General features: G+C 45.2%; 1 protein-coding gene across 1 annotated transcript in view; it reads left to right on the top strand.

Moving 5' to 3' along the window:
• The window catches only part of Parm1 (prostate androgen-regulated mucin-like protein 1), a 109,190-nt gene extending 96,044 nt beyond the window's left edge, over positions 1–13,146 (top strand). The window contains exon 4 of the mRNA XM_075942721.1: positions 9,426–13,146. Coding sequence (XP_075798836.1) covers positions 9,426–9,510 — 85 coding nt within the window. The 3' untranslated portion in view covers positions 9,511–13,146. The remainder of the gene's footprint in view (positions 1–9,425) is intronic.
• Positions 13,147–16,513: the final 3,367 nt, after the last annotated feature.

The following is a 16,513-nucleotide window of genomic DNA, read 5'->3' as shown; positions in this document are numbered from 1 at the left end:
CATCACTCTGTAAAAATCCAGACGTCCTCAAAGTCATGTTCCTCATGTTGAGACACACACACACCATACAAACACACACAGAGACCCACATACATTAGACATAGACACACACATACCATATACATACATACATTAGACATAGATACACACATATTCATATACACACATATGCCATAGAGACATACATACGTTAGATATAGACACACACATACCATATACACACATATACCATACAGACATACATACATTAGATATAGACACACACATACCATATACACACATATACCATACAGACATACATACATTAGATATAGACACACACATACCATATACACACATATACCATACAGACATACATACATTAGACATAGACACACGCACATACCATATACACACATATACCATACAGACACACATACATTAGACATAGATACACACATCCATATACACATTGGACACAGACACACAAACATCAGATACACACACACCGTACGAACACACACATACATTAGACACACACACACACCATATATACACATATACCATACAGACACACATACATTAGACATAGATACACACACATCCATATACACATCGGACACAGACACACAAACATTAGATACACACCGTACAAACACACACATACATTAGACACACACACACCATATACACATATACACACATATCAGATACACACATATACCACACAGACACACATACATTGGACATAGATACACACACATATACACATGCCCATCAGATACACACACATACCATATAAACACACATACATTAGACATAGACACATGCACACACGCACACACACACACACACACACACACACACCTGTCTTACTTCTTGTCACCAAAGCTGAGTTTCTTCCTCACAGAGCATCGGCTGCTCCTACCTCGTCCCCCTGTGCTTGTCTTCCATAAGAGCACATCTCCTCATCAGTCCCTCATCTCCTGCTGCCACCACCAGCCCGGCTCGCCAGGGAATGCCTTTTTCTTCCTTCCCATAGATTATCACTTGACATCAAATCAATATAATAAGGGTATCAAGAATGAGAGAGCTTTGTGGTATCGCCTCTATTTAGGGTACAAAAACAGAAAAGGGCAGTTTTCGAGGAAAAATGGAAACAAAAAGGCCTGAGTTATTCATGTCCAAAAGCCTTTATAAAAGCACACAGACATTTCTTTCAGATTTAAAAACAAAAACTCTTTGTCTTCATTAAGCCTGAATATCTTTGAATAGCAAATTTAGTTTAATAAATCACGCAATTGTGAGTGGTACTCTCCGCTCTATTTAACGACTGGTTTGCTGCTATAGATATCTTGTGTTTATGAGTTAAGTGGCTTCGTTGCTACTTTACAACAAGAGTATGCTAAAAATATATCCCTGCCCCAGCCAGAGAAGCTTACAGATAAATTAAAATCATTTTTTCAACTCACTGATGATGATATTCTGCAGAACTATAACACCAGAAGACATGACCTTGGTACAAATGTCCTCCCGCTTGCTATATTCTACACACACATACAAAAAAAAAAAAGATTAGCAAAGATCAGCTAAAGAACTCTTTGTCCTGACTTTAAGCAAATTTACCATTTCAGACAAATATCTGCAGGCTTGAACAGTAACTATTCAGATTCTAGACGCTGGGCAATGCTAGTTCAAGTCCCAGCCCCACCATTTTATAGCATCCTATGCATGGCAAATCATTAGGCCTCACTCCCTCACCTGTGCAGAATGGTGGTATAACCATCTGGTGGGCATACTTGGGGAATGAATGGATACTGTGTGCCAAGAACAAGTCCTGCCATCATCACCAAAATGGTGAGCTAGAGGGAATCTTGGTAACATAGTCACACATACATAGATAAACACACACACACACAAACGTTTACTGATTGCCAGCCATGTGGCAGGCATCTCTCTGAACAATGGGACCATCTCAGTGATACAGTAGGGTCCTTCTATCAGAGAATGAACCACACTTAGAAAATTAGCATGCCTTTACAAATTGTTCTGTGACCTGATGAAAACTCTGTAAAAAATGCTGTTTTTAAACTATATTTATCTCCAGCCCTAACACCAGATAAATTTGGGGGTAAAATTGAACGAATCTTTGCTTTTCTCCCCTATGTCTCTCTTTTCCAAATGTATGAAAACTCTGTAAAAAATGCTGTTTTTAAACTATATTTCTCTCCAGCCCTAACACCAGATAAATTTGGGGGTAAAATTGAACGAATCTTTGCTTTTCTCCCCTATGTCTCTCTTTTCCAAATGTATGAAAACTCTGTAAAAAATGCTGTTTTTAAACTATATTTCTCTCCAGCCCTAACACCAGATAAATTTGGGGGTAAAATTGAACGAATCTTTGCTTTTCTCCCCTATGTCTCTCTTTTCCAAATGTAGAAGGCCCACTGTGACGTGAGCATAGGGTACTGCTTATGTATTGATCTACCCACTGTGATGTGAGCATAGGGTACTGCTTAGGTATTGATCTACCCACCGTGACGTGAGCATAGGGTACTGCTTAGGTATTGATCTACCCACCGTGACATGAGCATAGGGTACTGCTTATGTATTGATCTACCCACCGTGACGTGAGCATAGGGTACTGCTTAGGTATTGATCTATCCACCGTGACGTGAGCATAGGGTACTGCTTAGGTATTGATCTACCCACCGTGACGTGAGCATAGGGTACTGCTTATGTATTGATCTATCCACCGTGACGTGAGCATAGGGTACTGCTTAGGTATTGATCTACCCACCGTGACGTGAGCATAGGGTACTGCTTATGTATTGATCTACTCACATTTGCACTGTAACAGTAAGGATAAGGTAGTCACACCCAAGCATTAGAAAACCCCCTAAGGAAAACCCCTTTCTACTTCTCCATTAGGTTTTTGTAGGGAAAGTGGTGATATAAGTAGGTTAATTGTTTTCATGAGTCTTAGACGATGCTAAAACCCATTCAAGTGTTATCTTGCCGGATTCTTGGAAAATACCTCTGACTGAGCCTTCATCAAAAATATAGTCAGCTCCATTGATGTCTGCCCCTCCCTGTGTGTGTATGTGTTGGATATGTGTGCATGTGTCTGTGTGTGTATGTGGATATGAGTATGTGTGTGCATGCATATGTGTAACATTAGGCGTGACTTTGCCTAGAAATTTGTTTTGTTTCTATCATCCCATATTCCTAAGGACAATAGCATGCAAGTGTTCTCTTATCTGGGGGACTCTTAGCACCTGGCTACCAACTGAAATTCCAGGTCACGCGGGAGCTGTTAGCTTACGACCTGTACCCACAGGCTACAGCCCTGGCACAGCCAATGTCCCTGTGAGTGCAAAGCCACTGGAAAAGGCAGCCTTGCCTCCCAAACCCAGCGCACCTCACCAGCTCTGCTGATGGGGCTTTACCTTTCCCTTTCTCCCCAAGAGCTCGTTTCCGCCAAAGGCACTGGTAAACTCATTAGCTATTTGTTTTCACGCGTCTGTTCTCCAGTGACCTCTGACCTCCAGTCTTATCTGTGTCTACTGCCTGGAATACTGTATCTCTTAATGCCCAGAGCCTTCATAGGATGGGGCTTATAGAATTGACCTTCCCGAACTTTCTTAAAGCTCTTCTGCTATGGACCCATCTTGACCAGCAGGAGTTTCATGTGGAAGGGGAGAACAGGAGCTCTTAATGCTCAGCACCACACTGGCCTTTCTCCTGTCGAGCTTGTCTTGAGATTGGAATGATGGGCGTCAAGTGCCAAAGAGGCCATAGCTTGGCAGTATCTGCCCTGTGCCATAATGAGACACTTAACTCCGGAGTATGGAGGATTAAACTGGGAAACCTGCGCATGTTCAGTGGGGCGGCTGAGGGAGCTGCTGGGGGCGGGGCTGCTGGTTGCTGTGTTACCCGTCTGCTCAGTGAGATGGTAGATTCCAACAAGAGGCTGGCCGAATGACCGTGTCCTTGGCGTCCCCACTTGGTCGTCACAAAGGGTTCACAGTTGTGTGACTGTGCACTGTGTGGCAACTTCCTTGCGATGCTCTTCGTTAACGAGATTGCGTCTGGTAGACGTTCATAAGCAGACATCCCAGGCAGTCTCCACTCCAAGGCTCATTTGCAAATTTAATGGGAAGCAGAGGCCCTCCCTACCTCGTGCAGGAGGGTGCCTTTAATTAGTGAGGATTGAAGAGCGCTGTAAGTCAGTTGTGTTTTGTGGAAATGGCTCAAATCTGCTCCGCTAGGAGATAAGCACCCCACACAAGAGCCCACATCTGCAGAAGTGGCTGGTGCTGTGATTAGGTGCGTTGCTAACCTTTCACAAAAACTCACGTCATCTCGATTTTTAGACACAGCAGGGCCTGGTTCTCCACGTGTCTTTGTTAGAGGTTCGCTGCCTTGCTTTGTGTCTCACGGTGACGGCAGACAGCTTCTGCTTGTTCTTGGCTTTCCTGACAAGCCCCGGACAGCTGCCAAGGCCAGGGTCTTTTAGAATTTGTTGCCCACATGCTATTTTCAGGTTAACTTTTGGAGTTCCGGGGGTCATTTGGCCCTAGCTCCTCTGTGGCTTTCTGGCCTCTGCTGAATAAAATTGCCAGTGGGGGTGGAGGCAAATCACAAACAATTCCCAGTGATCCTGATCCTGATTTGGTGCTCTCGACGGGGTCCTTATATCCACATTTCTAGCTAGACCACCAAGGATGCCCAAGCTGATGGTCTAAGAATCATACTTTGAATAATTCTGCTTTATCCTTATATCCCGACACTTCTAAGAAACACTTGGCTGTGGAGGTCTCCCAGATGCACAACCCTGTCCCTTCACGCCTCAGTGACTCTGAATGAACTAAGGGGTGTTTGGTTTATCCAGCCTTTTAATTCCCACATTGCCTGGCTCTAGTGAGGCCTCCTCTTGTAGTCTCTTCCTTACCCTTTCCACACTGAGTTCCTGGATGCACCTTCCAGCTGCCTTCCACTTCCTTTCCAGGAAATAACCATGGGTTCCAGCCTCTTCCGCTGGAGCCATAAAAAGCCTCTGATCCCCCACCCAAATATGAAACGAGAGCTTTAGAATATAACTCACTGCAAGGGACTACAGTTGGTCAACAGCAAGAGTAATCTTAGAGGCTGGGTTGCCTGTTGGGGTGCAGGTGTGAGGAAGTGGGAGCCACTTGTGTAACCCACACAGGCTTTCACTAACCACTTCTCCAAAACTGGATCTCCAGCCCTCATCTGTGGTGATGGTCTGAACCGTGGGATGGTGTCCCACAGATAACTAACTGTAGTGTGAAAGTGATTGGCTATTGGAAGATATGTTTGGAAATAATAGCTTTGAGAAAAATAAAAACAGGCTATACAAGAAGATTTTGAAAATAATGTTTGGAAATGCGCCCATCGTGGGGATTTTGGTAGAAAGAAACAGAACTGTAAAGTCTGTAAACTCTGCCACTAACTTGCTGCGGTAACACTGCCTGGCCCCTGTGGCCTCAGTTTTCTTAGCTTTAAAACTGTGCCCCAGAACATTAATGTCCTAACTTGGGCAGATCGTTACACAAAGCACAGACCTTAGATGATGCTGACAGACACCACTATCATGGCTGCCTGCAATATTTAATTTTCCATGAACTGAAACAGTCAATGTGAAAAGTCGGTTGTCTTTTTAGCAGGGGCCTGGTAGATGCAGCACAAATGTTCTGGGTGTCCCTGTCCCCAAGAGTTTGCCCTCCTTCCCACCTCTGTCTTTAGGGTGTGTTCCAGACGTCCATGGGACTCATCCCTGGTCGTCTCAGGTGTCTACTCAAATGATGCCTTCATGAGTCCTTCCCGGCCACCATTCAGAACTGCAAAGCCCACCTCCCACTGGGAATGCCTCATGCCTTGCTTTATTTCCCCCATGACATTTACCCCACCTACCACATAATTATTTGTAACCTAGCTATTGTGCCCCATCTCAGAACGTGAGGTCCCTGAAGACAGGTATTTAAGTGTATCTAGTTGGTCAAGGTGTCCCCAGGTTTCCAAAATCAGGTCCCTTAGAGTAAGTTTTTAATGAATAGTTCACTGAAAGGATCCAGGCAGGGATGTGGTCGCTAGACATCGGGAGTCACTGGTCTAAACTGAGAAAGGAGACAATGACCGCCACACCAGACATCTTTGCTAATGGAAGTCAGGGCATTTTCCCTGAAATAAACCCTCTCATAATGTCTGTGTTTCCTTCCTGCTTAGCTCATGGTAAGCACTGATGATTGACAAGTGGGTCTCCCCTGCCAAAAGAGTGGGGTGGAGGCTTTGGGTGTGCCCTTGGAAAACCAGCAGGGGTTTTCTAAAAATATTTGTTTAGACTCCAAGAAAGTGAAGCACCACACTTAGCATCAAGGACGATAAAGAAATGACAAAAAAGAAAAGAAGGTAAAACAAGAGACTGGTCAATTTTCCCTCTCAGGGTCTGCCTTTAGCTAACTGAACCTTGTGCACAGTAGAAGCACAGACGAGAAGGTAGCGCCGTTGACTGTGGGCTCTGAGCTAAGTGCTGCAGAGCCACAGCGTAGCATGGGTTCTGGCTATAATTCTCCTCCTCCTTCCTCTCTTTAAGTCGAGTGGAGCCTTTGACCTCCAGCATTCTTTACTGATTTTTCCTCCCACGTTGCCAGCTTTGTATAACATCGCCACAAGCCCTAAGAACCCTCTCTAGTATTGACCACGTTGACAGGTACACAATTTCTTTGCTAGTAGATATAAACTGTCGCCTCCAAATATTTACCCTATAACCATAACATCAAGCTTAACACATTAAGTGTACAGATAGGTATCGATAGTTCATTTAAGAGGAACCAATTCCTAAATGAAAAACACAGGGCAGGTACTCATCTGTATTGAGAAATCACATAAACGAAATTGCTTTTACCCAAGAATAATGTCACTCATGCCGATGGCTCCTCAGATTGAAATTAGATAAAGGAAGTTGTCCTACAGAGTCAAAAGAAGGTTTTTATTATCAGGTCCCCCATAAATAATAGTGACAAAGCCCTCTAAACTCCTTCTGTCTGCCTTTCCTAACGTTAGCCAAGGAGGACTTTGTTCTTTTATGTCTTAGACTCTGCCTGCACATGCCCCTCTGGAAAGCGCACCACGTCAATCAAAATGGGCCATGACTTAAGCTCTGGCACTAAGCACCAACTATTCTCCCCTCATCAGGTACCCACAACTGAGTTTCACTTCCTCTGCCCACAGCAACCTCAGATTTACCCAAGCCCAGCCTGAACCCCCACAACAATCGCAGTTCTTGTCCTAGCTCCTGAATGTGTTAAGAGCAAACCTTGCAGATTCAGTGCATTTCCCGTTTTTGTCTTTTTATCCCCCCCCCCATTTTTGTATGTCCTTTGGCCTCACTTTGCCATAGTAACATTTTATAAGATTCAAATGATAAGAATGTCAGAAACCGGATTTCTTCCCATGCCTGCAGTATAGCTTCAGTGGTTCTGCGCTCTGTGTCCCTGTGTCAGGCTTAGCATGGGCCTGGGTGAGTTGCATTATAATAAAAGCTACAAAGGCCAATGTTTATTGTGTGCCAAGCCTTTAAAATGCATTACCTCATTGCCTCCTTCTAACAACTTGAATGCATTTTTTAACTGTCCATTTCATAAATGAAGGAACAAAGGGGTCAAAAACCTACTCAGGACATACATCTATTGACCAAACTGACAGTTTATGAGAATAAAATTATATGAAAGAGATTAAAATGCCACAAGACGTTAAATTACCTTCACAAGGCGAAGCAGGGGCTCCCTATCAATGAAGGCACAGGGTTATTAGAAATATGTTTACCGGACTTAGAGCAGGAAAGTCGTGCTGAAACACAGGGTGGACGCCAGCGTTACAATGCCTGGGGTTTTATTTTCTCATGGGGCAGCTCCTGTTTCTCAGTTATCCGACTAGTGGTTGTTTGGAACAGGAGGTTTTTAAGTAAGTGGACGGTTGGCCATGACTAGCACATGATCTTCACTTACCAAAATGGCCTCTGCTCTTCCTGTGTATCGAAAGGGCTATAGCGCGTCTAACCTGCTCCTTGTGTGCCCTCTCTTTGCCACATCCACATACATGTAATTGTGAGCTGATAGTGTAAACAGGCTGTTTTGTGGGGCATTTTCAAGTTTCCATGGATAAAGATAGGGTCCACCAAGTCAGCTTACAGGAAGTTTACTGGAACTCTGAAACAAATATAGTGAGGGTCTTTTTTGACAAACTGCCGTCTCTGCCAATCCCTGGCTGAAGTCAGTAAGCTGCAGGGGAAGGGCAAGTGTTTTAGTAGCCTATGGAAGTGGAGCAAAGGTCTTTTGTGTCCCTCCGGTTGTGTTTCTACTTTGCTTACTGTTGGCTTCTGACTGAGAGAAGACTTTGGGGACTGGGTATGTTTTTCTGTACTGTAGTTAGCATCCATGATTTCCAATTCAATCTCAGCCCCCCTGGGTATAAATTCAGCTCTTATCCCTCAGGCTCTCAGAGTCTGATTGTCACCTCAGCCTGGCAAAGAGGGCAGCCTACCCAGGCTCTGGTGGGGCATTGACATTGTGGGCGGCTATGACATGTGTAAGAATTCACACACCAGCATGAACCTCAGAGGCACCATGTGCGTGTTTATGTTGTTGTTTCGATTCTGTCGTTCATTTTAGTCTTTAAATGTCCATGCCATTCCCAGGGAAGCGCCCGTCTTTGTGAAGAGATTCGCTTTTGTGAGAACTCAGGATATATCTTAGTCAGTTCCCGTGTCTTCCGCAGACCGTTATGGATGACTTACCGTGTGCCAGATCTTGTAGATGCTAGAAATAGAACCATGAATAAACATAACAAGCAAATTATAGCTACCCTCATGAAACACGTAGTCTAGCTGAAGAAGAAGAGCAATTACGGAGCAGATCAATTACACTCCCCGAAGGCCATTTTCCTCATCAGAGAAACACTTCTTTCCCCCAGTCTTGATTTTGAGGATCTACTAAAAACTGAGTCTAGACTCACTTTACAAATGACAAGGAGACACCAAGAGCAAGTGGTAACAGCAGTAGCATCTGTGACTGTGTGGATATCACTCTAGGGAAAATTAGCCCCGGGACCTACATCAAGATCCTGGGCCCCTAGCTTCCCTTCCCTTCCTTTCTTACTGGACAGCTGTGGAGATGGAGCCTCCCCTCCCTTCTCTTGCACTGGAGATGAAGGAGAAAAAGACTCAGCCAATCTCAAAAGAAAGGGCCAGGCCGGCTCCTAGGTGGATGTTGATAACTAGGGTCAGCATAGTCCAGGCTTATCCTGCTGGCCAATCTCATGCCTTTCCCTCCCACGGACCTGTGAGCATGCTGGGTTCAGGCTAGGGGTGTTAACTTGTCCTTGGATGGCACATCTACAAGTGACATCATCTTCTTCTCACACAGGCATTCCTCCTACGGAAGGCTGCTGGACGACCACGACTACGGGTCCTGGGGAAACTACAACAACCCGCTCTATGACGACTCCTAACAAAGGAAGGTGGCTGGGCACAAGAAATAGCGGTCCTTTATTTATAAGTGCTTATCCAGTAGAATTAATAACAAGTACTTGATGCTCATTGAACGACAATCGCAAGCCCTGTTTTGTTGGTATGGTTGTTTTTTTGTTTTGTTTTGTTTTGTTTTCTCCTCCCTCTCCTCTGGCTGCTACTACAACATCCCCCTTCTGGTACAAAAGAACCATTTTGTACAGGCCAATGGAGGCCGATTTGCAGCTGGCACGGGCCATCTTTGCACTGAGCAGGCTGGACACCATGAGGTGGTGGCTTCAGCCCCCACCGCAAGACTCATCGGAAGGACTGAGGAAAAGGGCTCGGGCTGCCCTGTTGGGGATTTAGTTTTGAGGGGAACTTTTGGTTTGGGTTATTTCTTAATCTTCTCTATAGGAAATTACACGGAAGATCAGTGGGAAGAAGAGAAAGGAATCCCTGAAGGCTATCACCCTGTGTGGAGGAAGCAAGGGCTTCTTGATTTCTTTGTAATCCTTCTATGCCTGGCTGTATCTGACAGGATGCCTACTTGGTCCTACAAGCAGATAGACAACTCTTAGCTGCCTAATTAGGAAAGATGAAAGACGGCTGTACCCAGGAGGAGCCCAGCAGGCCCTCAACCTGTTCTCCCCACCCAGGCCACTGAAAAGAAATAGGGATCCTAGCACATTCCCCATCCAGGCCACTGGAAGGCAATGGGGATCCCAGCCACTGGCTTTTAGAACAGTTACAGCACAGTTTGAAAAGAGAGACTCAGAGGTGAGCTTGAAGAACAGCAAGGGAGAGGAATGTGGAGAATAAGGATGGGGGAAGAAGGGAGGGACCCTCTTGAAGGGAGTAGGAGCCAGCTCCCCATGGTAGTGGGAGATACCTAAATCCTGGAGGAGCCCAGAGAACTCTCACTTCGCACACATAAAGCAACAGGTTGGGGAATGGCTATATGCTATTTTAAAACAATGTTTAAAAAGACAATTAACCTTCCATAGGAAATAGACACCGAGAATTGCCTGCTTATTCCCCCTAATATCTATCTACCTTACTCATTCTTCCTTTTAATAAAAGAACACCGCTGGGTCTCTAGTCTCAAAATCCTGTACAACAAATTTTGAGAAATAGACGTTTTCCTCCACCGGCATTTGTTTATTTCACTTATTAACCGTCAGGAAGTGATTTTGTCTCCCCCGGCCCCCAGCCAGGAACATTTGAAAATGTCCGGTGGCAAGTTTTGACTGCTACCACTTATCTTGAAACACTGCTAAGGAGTGGAGGCTGTGGCTCCTTTGCACAGGACGAGCTGCGACCACAAAGAGCCTCCTAGGCCGACACATCAAAGGCTGACATTGAGACCAAGATGTCTTGTGATATCCTTGTGATGTCAAAAGACACTCACACATCAGTAAAACCCTTTCATTTTTAACAAAGTGAAACATCACTTTTTTTTCCTCCAGAGTGGTAGCTTGTTGACAGATGGGTTGCTGTCCGGCATGTGCAGTTGCCTTATATTGTTGGTGTTTCTAGAGAGCTTCGCTACAGGGCTGCACCGCTGGTCAGCAGCATCTGGTCCTGGGACCCAGCATCTCCGATTTCATGTAGTAGAGAGCATGCGTCTTAAAACATGTTACCATGTCCTATGATGTCACAGAGAACAAGAAACCATCAGTTTTTAGTTCCTCAGACAGATCCTGCCCCACCACTCTGTTGAAAAAAAAAATAAAAGATCACTATAGTGCAATCCTCTACCCCTCTGGTGTGGAGATCACAAATAGGGGTATTGCCCACAGCCTGCCATCCAGGTGCTGGGGGAAAATCTTCCTAAATCTCAGAGGTGCCAAAAGGAAAGAGCGATCATCAGAGGTCATCTGCAAGCAGAGAGGAGTTCGCAGAAATTAAGATAACCCTGAATATGAACACACAAGGGCGCGCACACACACACACACACACACACACACACACACACACACACGAACCTCCTCATAAAAACTACAAGGGTATGCCCTCTGGCCATGCTTGACATTAACAGCTGTCCCTCATTGCTACCCTGATCGCTTCACAGGTCTCCAGTTCGGCAAAGGACAGGGCATTCTACATCTCATTTTCCTCCCCCAGCCCAAAACCTTTTTGACACATGACACAAAGCTCTCCATGAAACACTTTAGGAGACTGTACTTCAGGAATCCCTTCTGGGGTCAGTCCTAGGCCAGAGGAACCAGCTTCCCTCCCAGAATCCTCACCTGTTAGAAACCAAGGACACACCAAGAATTGTTTTTTTATGCCAAAGGATGCCATTGTGCATGAACACGTGACTGCTTTTGCTCTGATTAACTTCTAATTGCTTCCAGCAAAACACAGCACAGTCATATGCAGTGAGGTGATGGCGTCCCCTCAAAACTCGAAGCATGACCCTTGCTTTGCTTGATAGTATAAAATGTGTACATGTGAAAATTTACTTTGCCAAATATATTTTTCTTCTCTTGAATTGGTCTAGAGAGATCCCAGCATCTTTATTCTACAAACAAACACACACACACACACACACCTCTGAAATATATGCCAATAATTGATATCCTTTACCTCAGGGAGAGTTAGTTCAAGTCTATACAAGGGAAATTAGTGGCCCTAGTAAATCTAAATAGTCACACCCCATCATGGATAGGACTGGCTCAATGCTTTAGAGAGAAAGTCGGAGAAGAAAGCGAGCTAGGAGCCTCTTCTCAATGGACTGCAGAATGATACGCAACTCTGCTTTCTTTTCCTGGGACCCCGGCGGGACCCCCAGTCCTCCCTGCACAGCTGTGTCTTCATTTGTAAAATGGGGGTGATGCCTTCTTAGTAGTCTCGCTCCTTCCTACCTCACAGACATATTGTGAGGATTAATGAAATTGTGTCAACAGTGTTTTCATTTTCTGGAGAGAAGCTATTTATGGACATTTCAAGTATTATATAGATATATAAGTGATCTCAGTTTCTTATGTGCTGTTACACTGGCGTGTCATTTTTACTTATTCTATAAAGCTCCAGTTAATGTCATGGCCACATCAGATGGCCATCAGAGCTCTGAACTCCCCCCCCCCACCCCCATGCATCTGCATGATGCAGGGTCACCTGGTCCTAGGACCACAAGGAATGGTCTCCCCTCTGACTGTAAAGATGGCCCAGGACACAGGTCTCACAGGCGTGCATGGGGATCCAGGTTAGGATGACCATGGATGCCTGAGCATTAATGGCAGAAGACCTCTGGCTTGCACACCCCCCCGAGGAGTAGACCGTTGTCTAATATGATCTGTTTGCCCTTCATCTTGCTTGCAAGGGTGCATGGTTCAATCCTGGGCATCTTGAAAACTTGCAAATGGTCCAGATGCTAATTTGCACGTCAATTCTCCTTTGCCTTTGACCTTCTTTTGAAGGCAAATGGATGTTCCATTTCAACTCCAATCCTGGAAAGGTTAGCTGATATTTGCTCTTTGCCACATTTCTCTCTTGGACTAAGTTAGCTGACACCGTTGAAAGCGGAGAAGGTGTGCAACATCTTTGATATCTGATGACATCATATCTACATTTGTTGTAAGATCTATTGCATACCAATTATAATTCTACCAATTAAAGTGGTTAAAAGCTTGTGTCTAGCTGTGGTGATTTACATTTTGAGATATTTTGCTCTCCAGGCCACTGGGTTCCTTTTTATTGGTCATATTAAGTAGCTCCTACTTGTTCTTAATGAAATTGTATCCCCCATCAATAAATAATATTTTCCTTAGCACAGGAAGGTCGCTCTGATCTTGAGACAAGCTGGGAAAGAGTTAGCATTGAACAAACCTTCTGAGCACTGATTTCATTCCCAAATATTCTGTGTGTTTCACCCAGCCGAGGTACAAGTAAACATTTTGATTCAGCGAGAGAGACGGCAAGCAGAATCCAGTCACATTAACGCGCGTTGGCATTAGTGTGCACGTGGTGTTTGCTTCATTCCATTTCAAAAAATTAAATTCAGCATATTCATCCTTGCCTGACAGCTAATTAGCAGGCGATTTCAGCCATCCAGAGTATAATTTCAACCTCAAGAAGCTAAGCAAATGTTATTTTGCTTTTGAAGGAAATAGCCACAGCAAATCTCATGCATTTTGCTCCATATGGGAAGAGAGAAACAGCTGCAAAATAAAAAAAAATGTTTTCTTTCTTCCCCTTGAGACCTAGCCTAATCGAGTCCTGGCAGGCTTCGAACTTACTATGTAGCTCAAGCTGGCCTTGAACTCCTGACCCATACACCACAAGGACCTCCTAGACATGATTGACTCAATGATGAATGTATACTGAAAATCAGGTTTAATCCAGTTAATTGCCTGGCTACACAGCATCAAAGACTTGCTGGACATCACAAGGAATGGAGAGCAAACATGGAACAAGCCCCTCCTATTGGCTGTTTTCAGTGATGTCGTCTGGATATGTGTCCCTCGGAGGCTCCAGTATCGAGGGCTGGTCAGCAGTCTGTGCACTCCTAGGGTTATTGTGAGATCTTCGCAAGGTGGGGCCTAGTAGAAGGAAATTAGGCAATTGAAGGCAAATCTTTGAAGTTTGGGGACCAGGACCCTCCTGCGTCTTTTGCTTTTCAGCTGCACAAGATGAGCGACTTCCTTGGCTTTCCAGTTCTACTATGGGACCATGAGAAGCAAGACCATGGACTGACACCTCTGAAAACATAAGGCAAAACAAATCTCCGCAGCCGCTGTTTCACACTGACTGCCAACTTCCCTGTGATCCAGTTGCTCCCCTGAATCTGGATGGGCACCCACGTAAAAGCCTGGCATTGCAGGGCTGTAACCCTGGAGCTGGAAGTCAAGGACAGGGATGGGGGATCCTGATGACGTGCTGGCTAGCCAGTCTCATAAAAATGGTTCAGAGAGAGATGTGGGGGGGTCCTCCCCACCCTGTCTCAAAATGTAAGATGGAGAGTGATAGAGAAAGACACTTGATAACAACCTCTGGTCTCCTTGTGCATTCACAGGCAAAGAACGTGTGGCGTTAACACACTCTAAATTCTTAGATTCTAATTAGTATCTGTTCTTACGTTACAATTTTTCAGCCAAGAATAATGATGTTTTCAGGTACGGAGTATACAGTTTGGAATATTTTGCTCATCTGTAACTGGAGAGTTAATGCTTTGAGCTTTGAGAGAAAGCACTGGGTCAAAACTAAGTGTTGCAAAGCCCCCATCTTGTTGAGGGAAAGCCGAAAAGAGGTAAAGTTGCTTCCCTTAAAGGATCTCATCCTTGGCCAGCTGTATTCACTTCACCAGAACACTCCACTGCACGAAAACATGGTCCGTTTACATCAACAAATCCACACCATTTCTATGGAGCCAATAAACTGGATATTTACAATAAAAAAAGAAGTGATCATAACTCACTGGGAAACTCAGATGCCAATGGGCCTCGTCTGTATGGGAGGTCATTGTATCCCCCAGATGGGGATATATAATATAGATACACATAGCTGGGAAACTGAGGCTCGAAGATGTGATGCTTAGCCATCAGAACACTAAATCTGTCCATATACTCAGTAATGAATAAGATGAACTCGCTCTCCCAATCATTTAAGTCCAGTTAGCGACAGGGTTGGGACCCAAGCCAACTCTTTCTGTCATCTGAGCCCTCTCCACCAAGAGACCAGTATTCATAAGCCTACGCATGCCACCTTCTGCAAACACGGGACTTTCCGCCCCTTGCTCAGGCCCCCCTCAGCTATTTTGAGCAATCTCAAGGGTGTCTGGCATGGAGCCAACAGCAAGCCCAGTCAGCTCCCAGCCCATGTTCCCTGTTAGGCACTGTCACCTCTGAGCTAACTCCTGCTAGCCAAGCCGTGTGCTCTAGGAGGAGACTGCCTGCCCTCCTGCCCTGAGAGGACATCAGTGTGGGGCCATGGGCTCTTGGAATTTTAGTATGAACCTGTCCCTGCTGATATCCACAGGAATCAGGCTTGAGTCCTCAGCAGAGTGGAGTTGGGGTGCTAGCTTTGCGGTCACCCCTGCTACTACCCAAGGGTACATCACGGCGTCAGCTCATCTCCCCACAGAGCAGTGAGGATGCTGCCTTCTCCTCACTTAGCACTTTCTGTGAGCCGCATAGTGTTTGGAGCATTTGATGGAGCGTAACGTCCCTGTGAGGCAGCTATGATTAAAATGGCCATAGTACAGATAAATACACTAAGGGCCAAAGATGTGTCTAAAATAAATAAAAATGAAAGGAGCCTGTGGTCGCAGGTAGTGCAGCAGAGATAAGTCTTCGGAATCCATGCTCTGGACCACTTTCAAGTAGAATCCTCATTCTATGTCAGAATTTCCTGGCCCCTACACTCTGCCAGCCATCAGCCATTCCTAGCCATGTGGGGCAACCCCCAGCTACAGTTAGGTGCCCAGCTCAGACGCAGGATCCTCCCTATAGTGAGGGTTCTGAAGTGGCCCACTCTGTGTCTGAATGCCTGCATGGTAATGATTGCTCATGTTTTGGCTCTTTTGAAGGCAGCAACAATCCTCCTGACTGGTCACACGGCCGTCTCTGCACTGACTCTGTCTAAATCTTATTCTTCTGCTCGACGTCACTGTATTTTTCTACTTTGTTTTCTTCCAGTAGTACAACGCCTAGACTAGTTGAAATGCTGGGACAAGGTTCATTTTGCCTCATATTTCCACAGGTAACGTGGTCAAGGTAATAATCTGTTCATTCAGGCGCACAGTGCGGTACAAGGAAGAATATGGCAAGAGGCCAGGAATGTGTGCGTGTGCGTGCATATGGGTGTGGGTGGGTGGGATGTTCTGGTCTCTTCTATTGTAGGGGCTGAATTATACAGGCCCATATTCCTACATTGTCTGGTGGTCAGAGAATTATGAGCGACCTATAAGGTGCAATTTGTACCTGCCACACAGAAGGTGGTTGCCTAGCCTTATGATACTAAAAACAACCTGACACCATCCTAAACAAGTGGCCAGGATAG

The sequence above is a fragment of the Microtus pennsylvanicus genome, chromosome 12, assembly GCF_037038515.1.
Source record: "Microtus pennsylvanicus isolate mMicPen1 chromosome 12, mMicPen1.hap1, whole genome shotgun sequence".
In the NCBI taxonomy this organism is placed as follows: domain Eukaryota; kingdom Metazoa; phylum Chordata; class Mammalia; order Rodentia; family Cricetidae; genus Microtus; species Microtus pennsylvanicus.
Note: the sequence above shows the minus strand (reverse complement) of the source record. Positions and strands in the feature narration are given on the sequence as shown.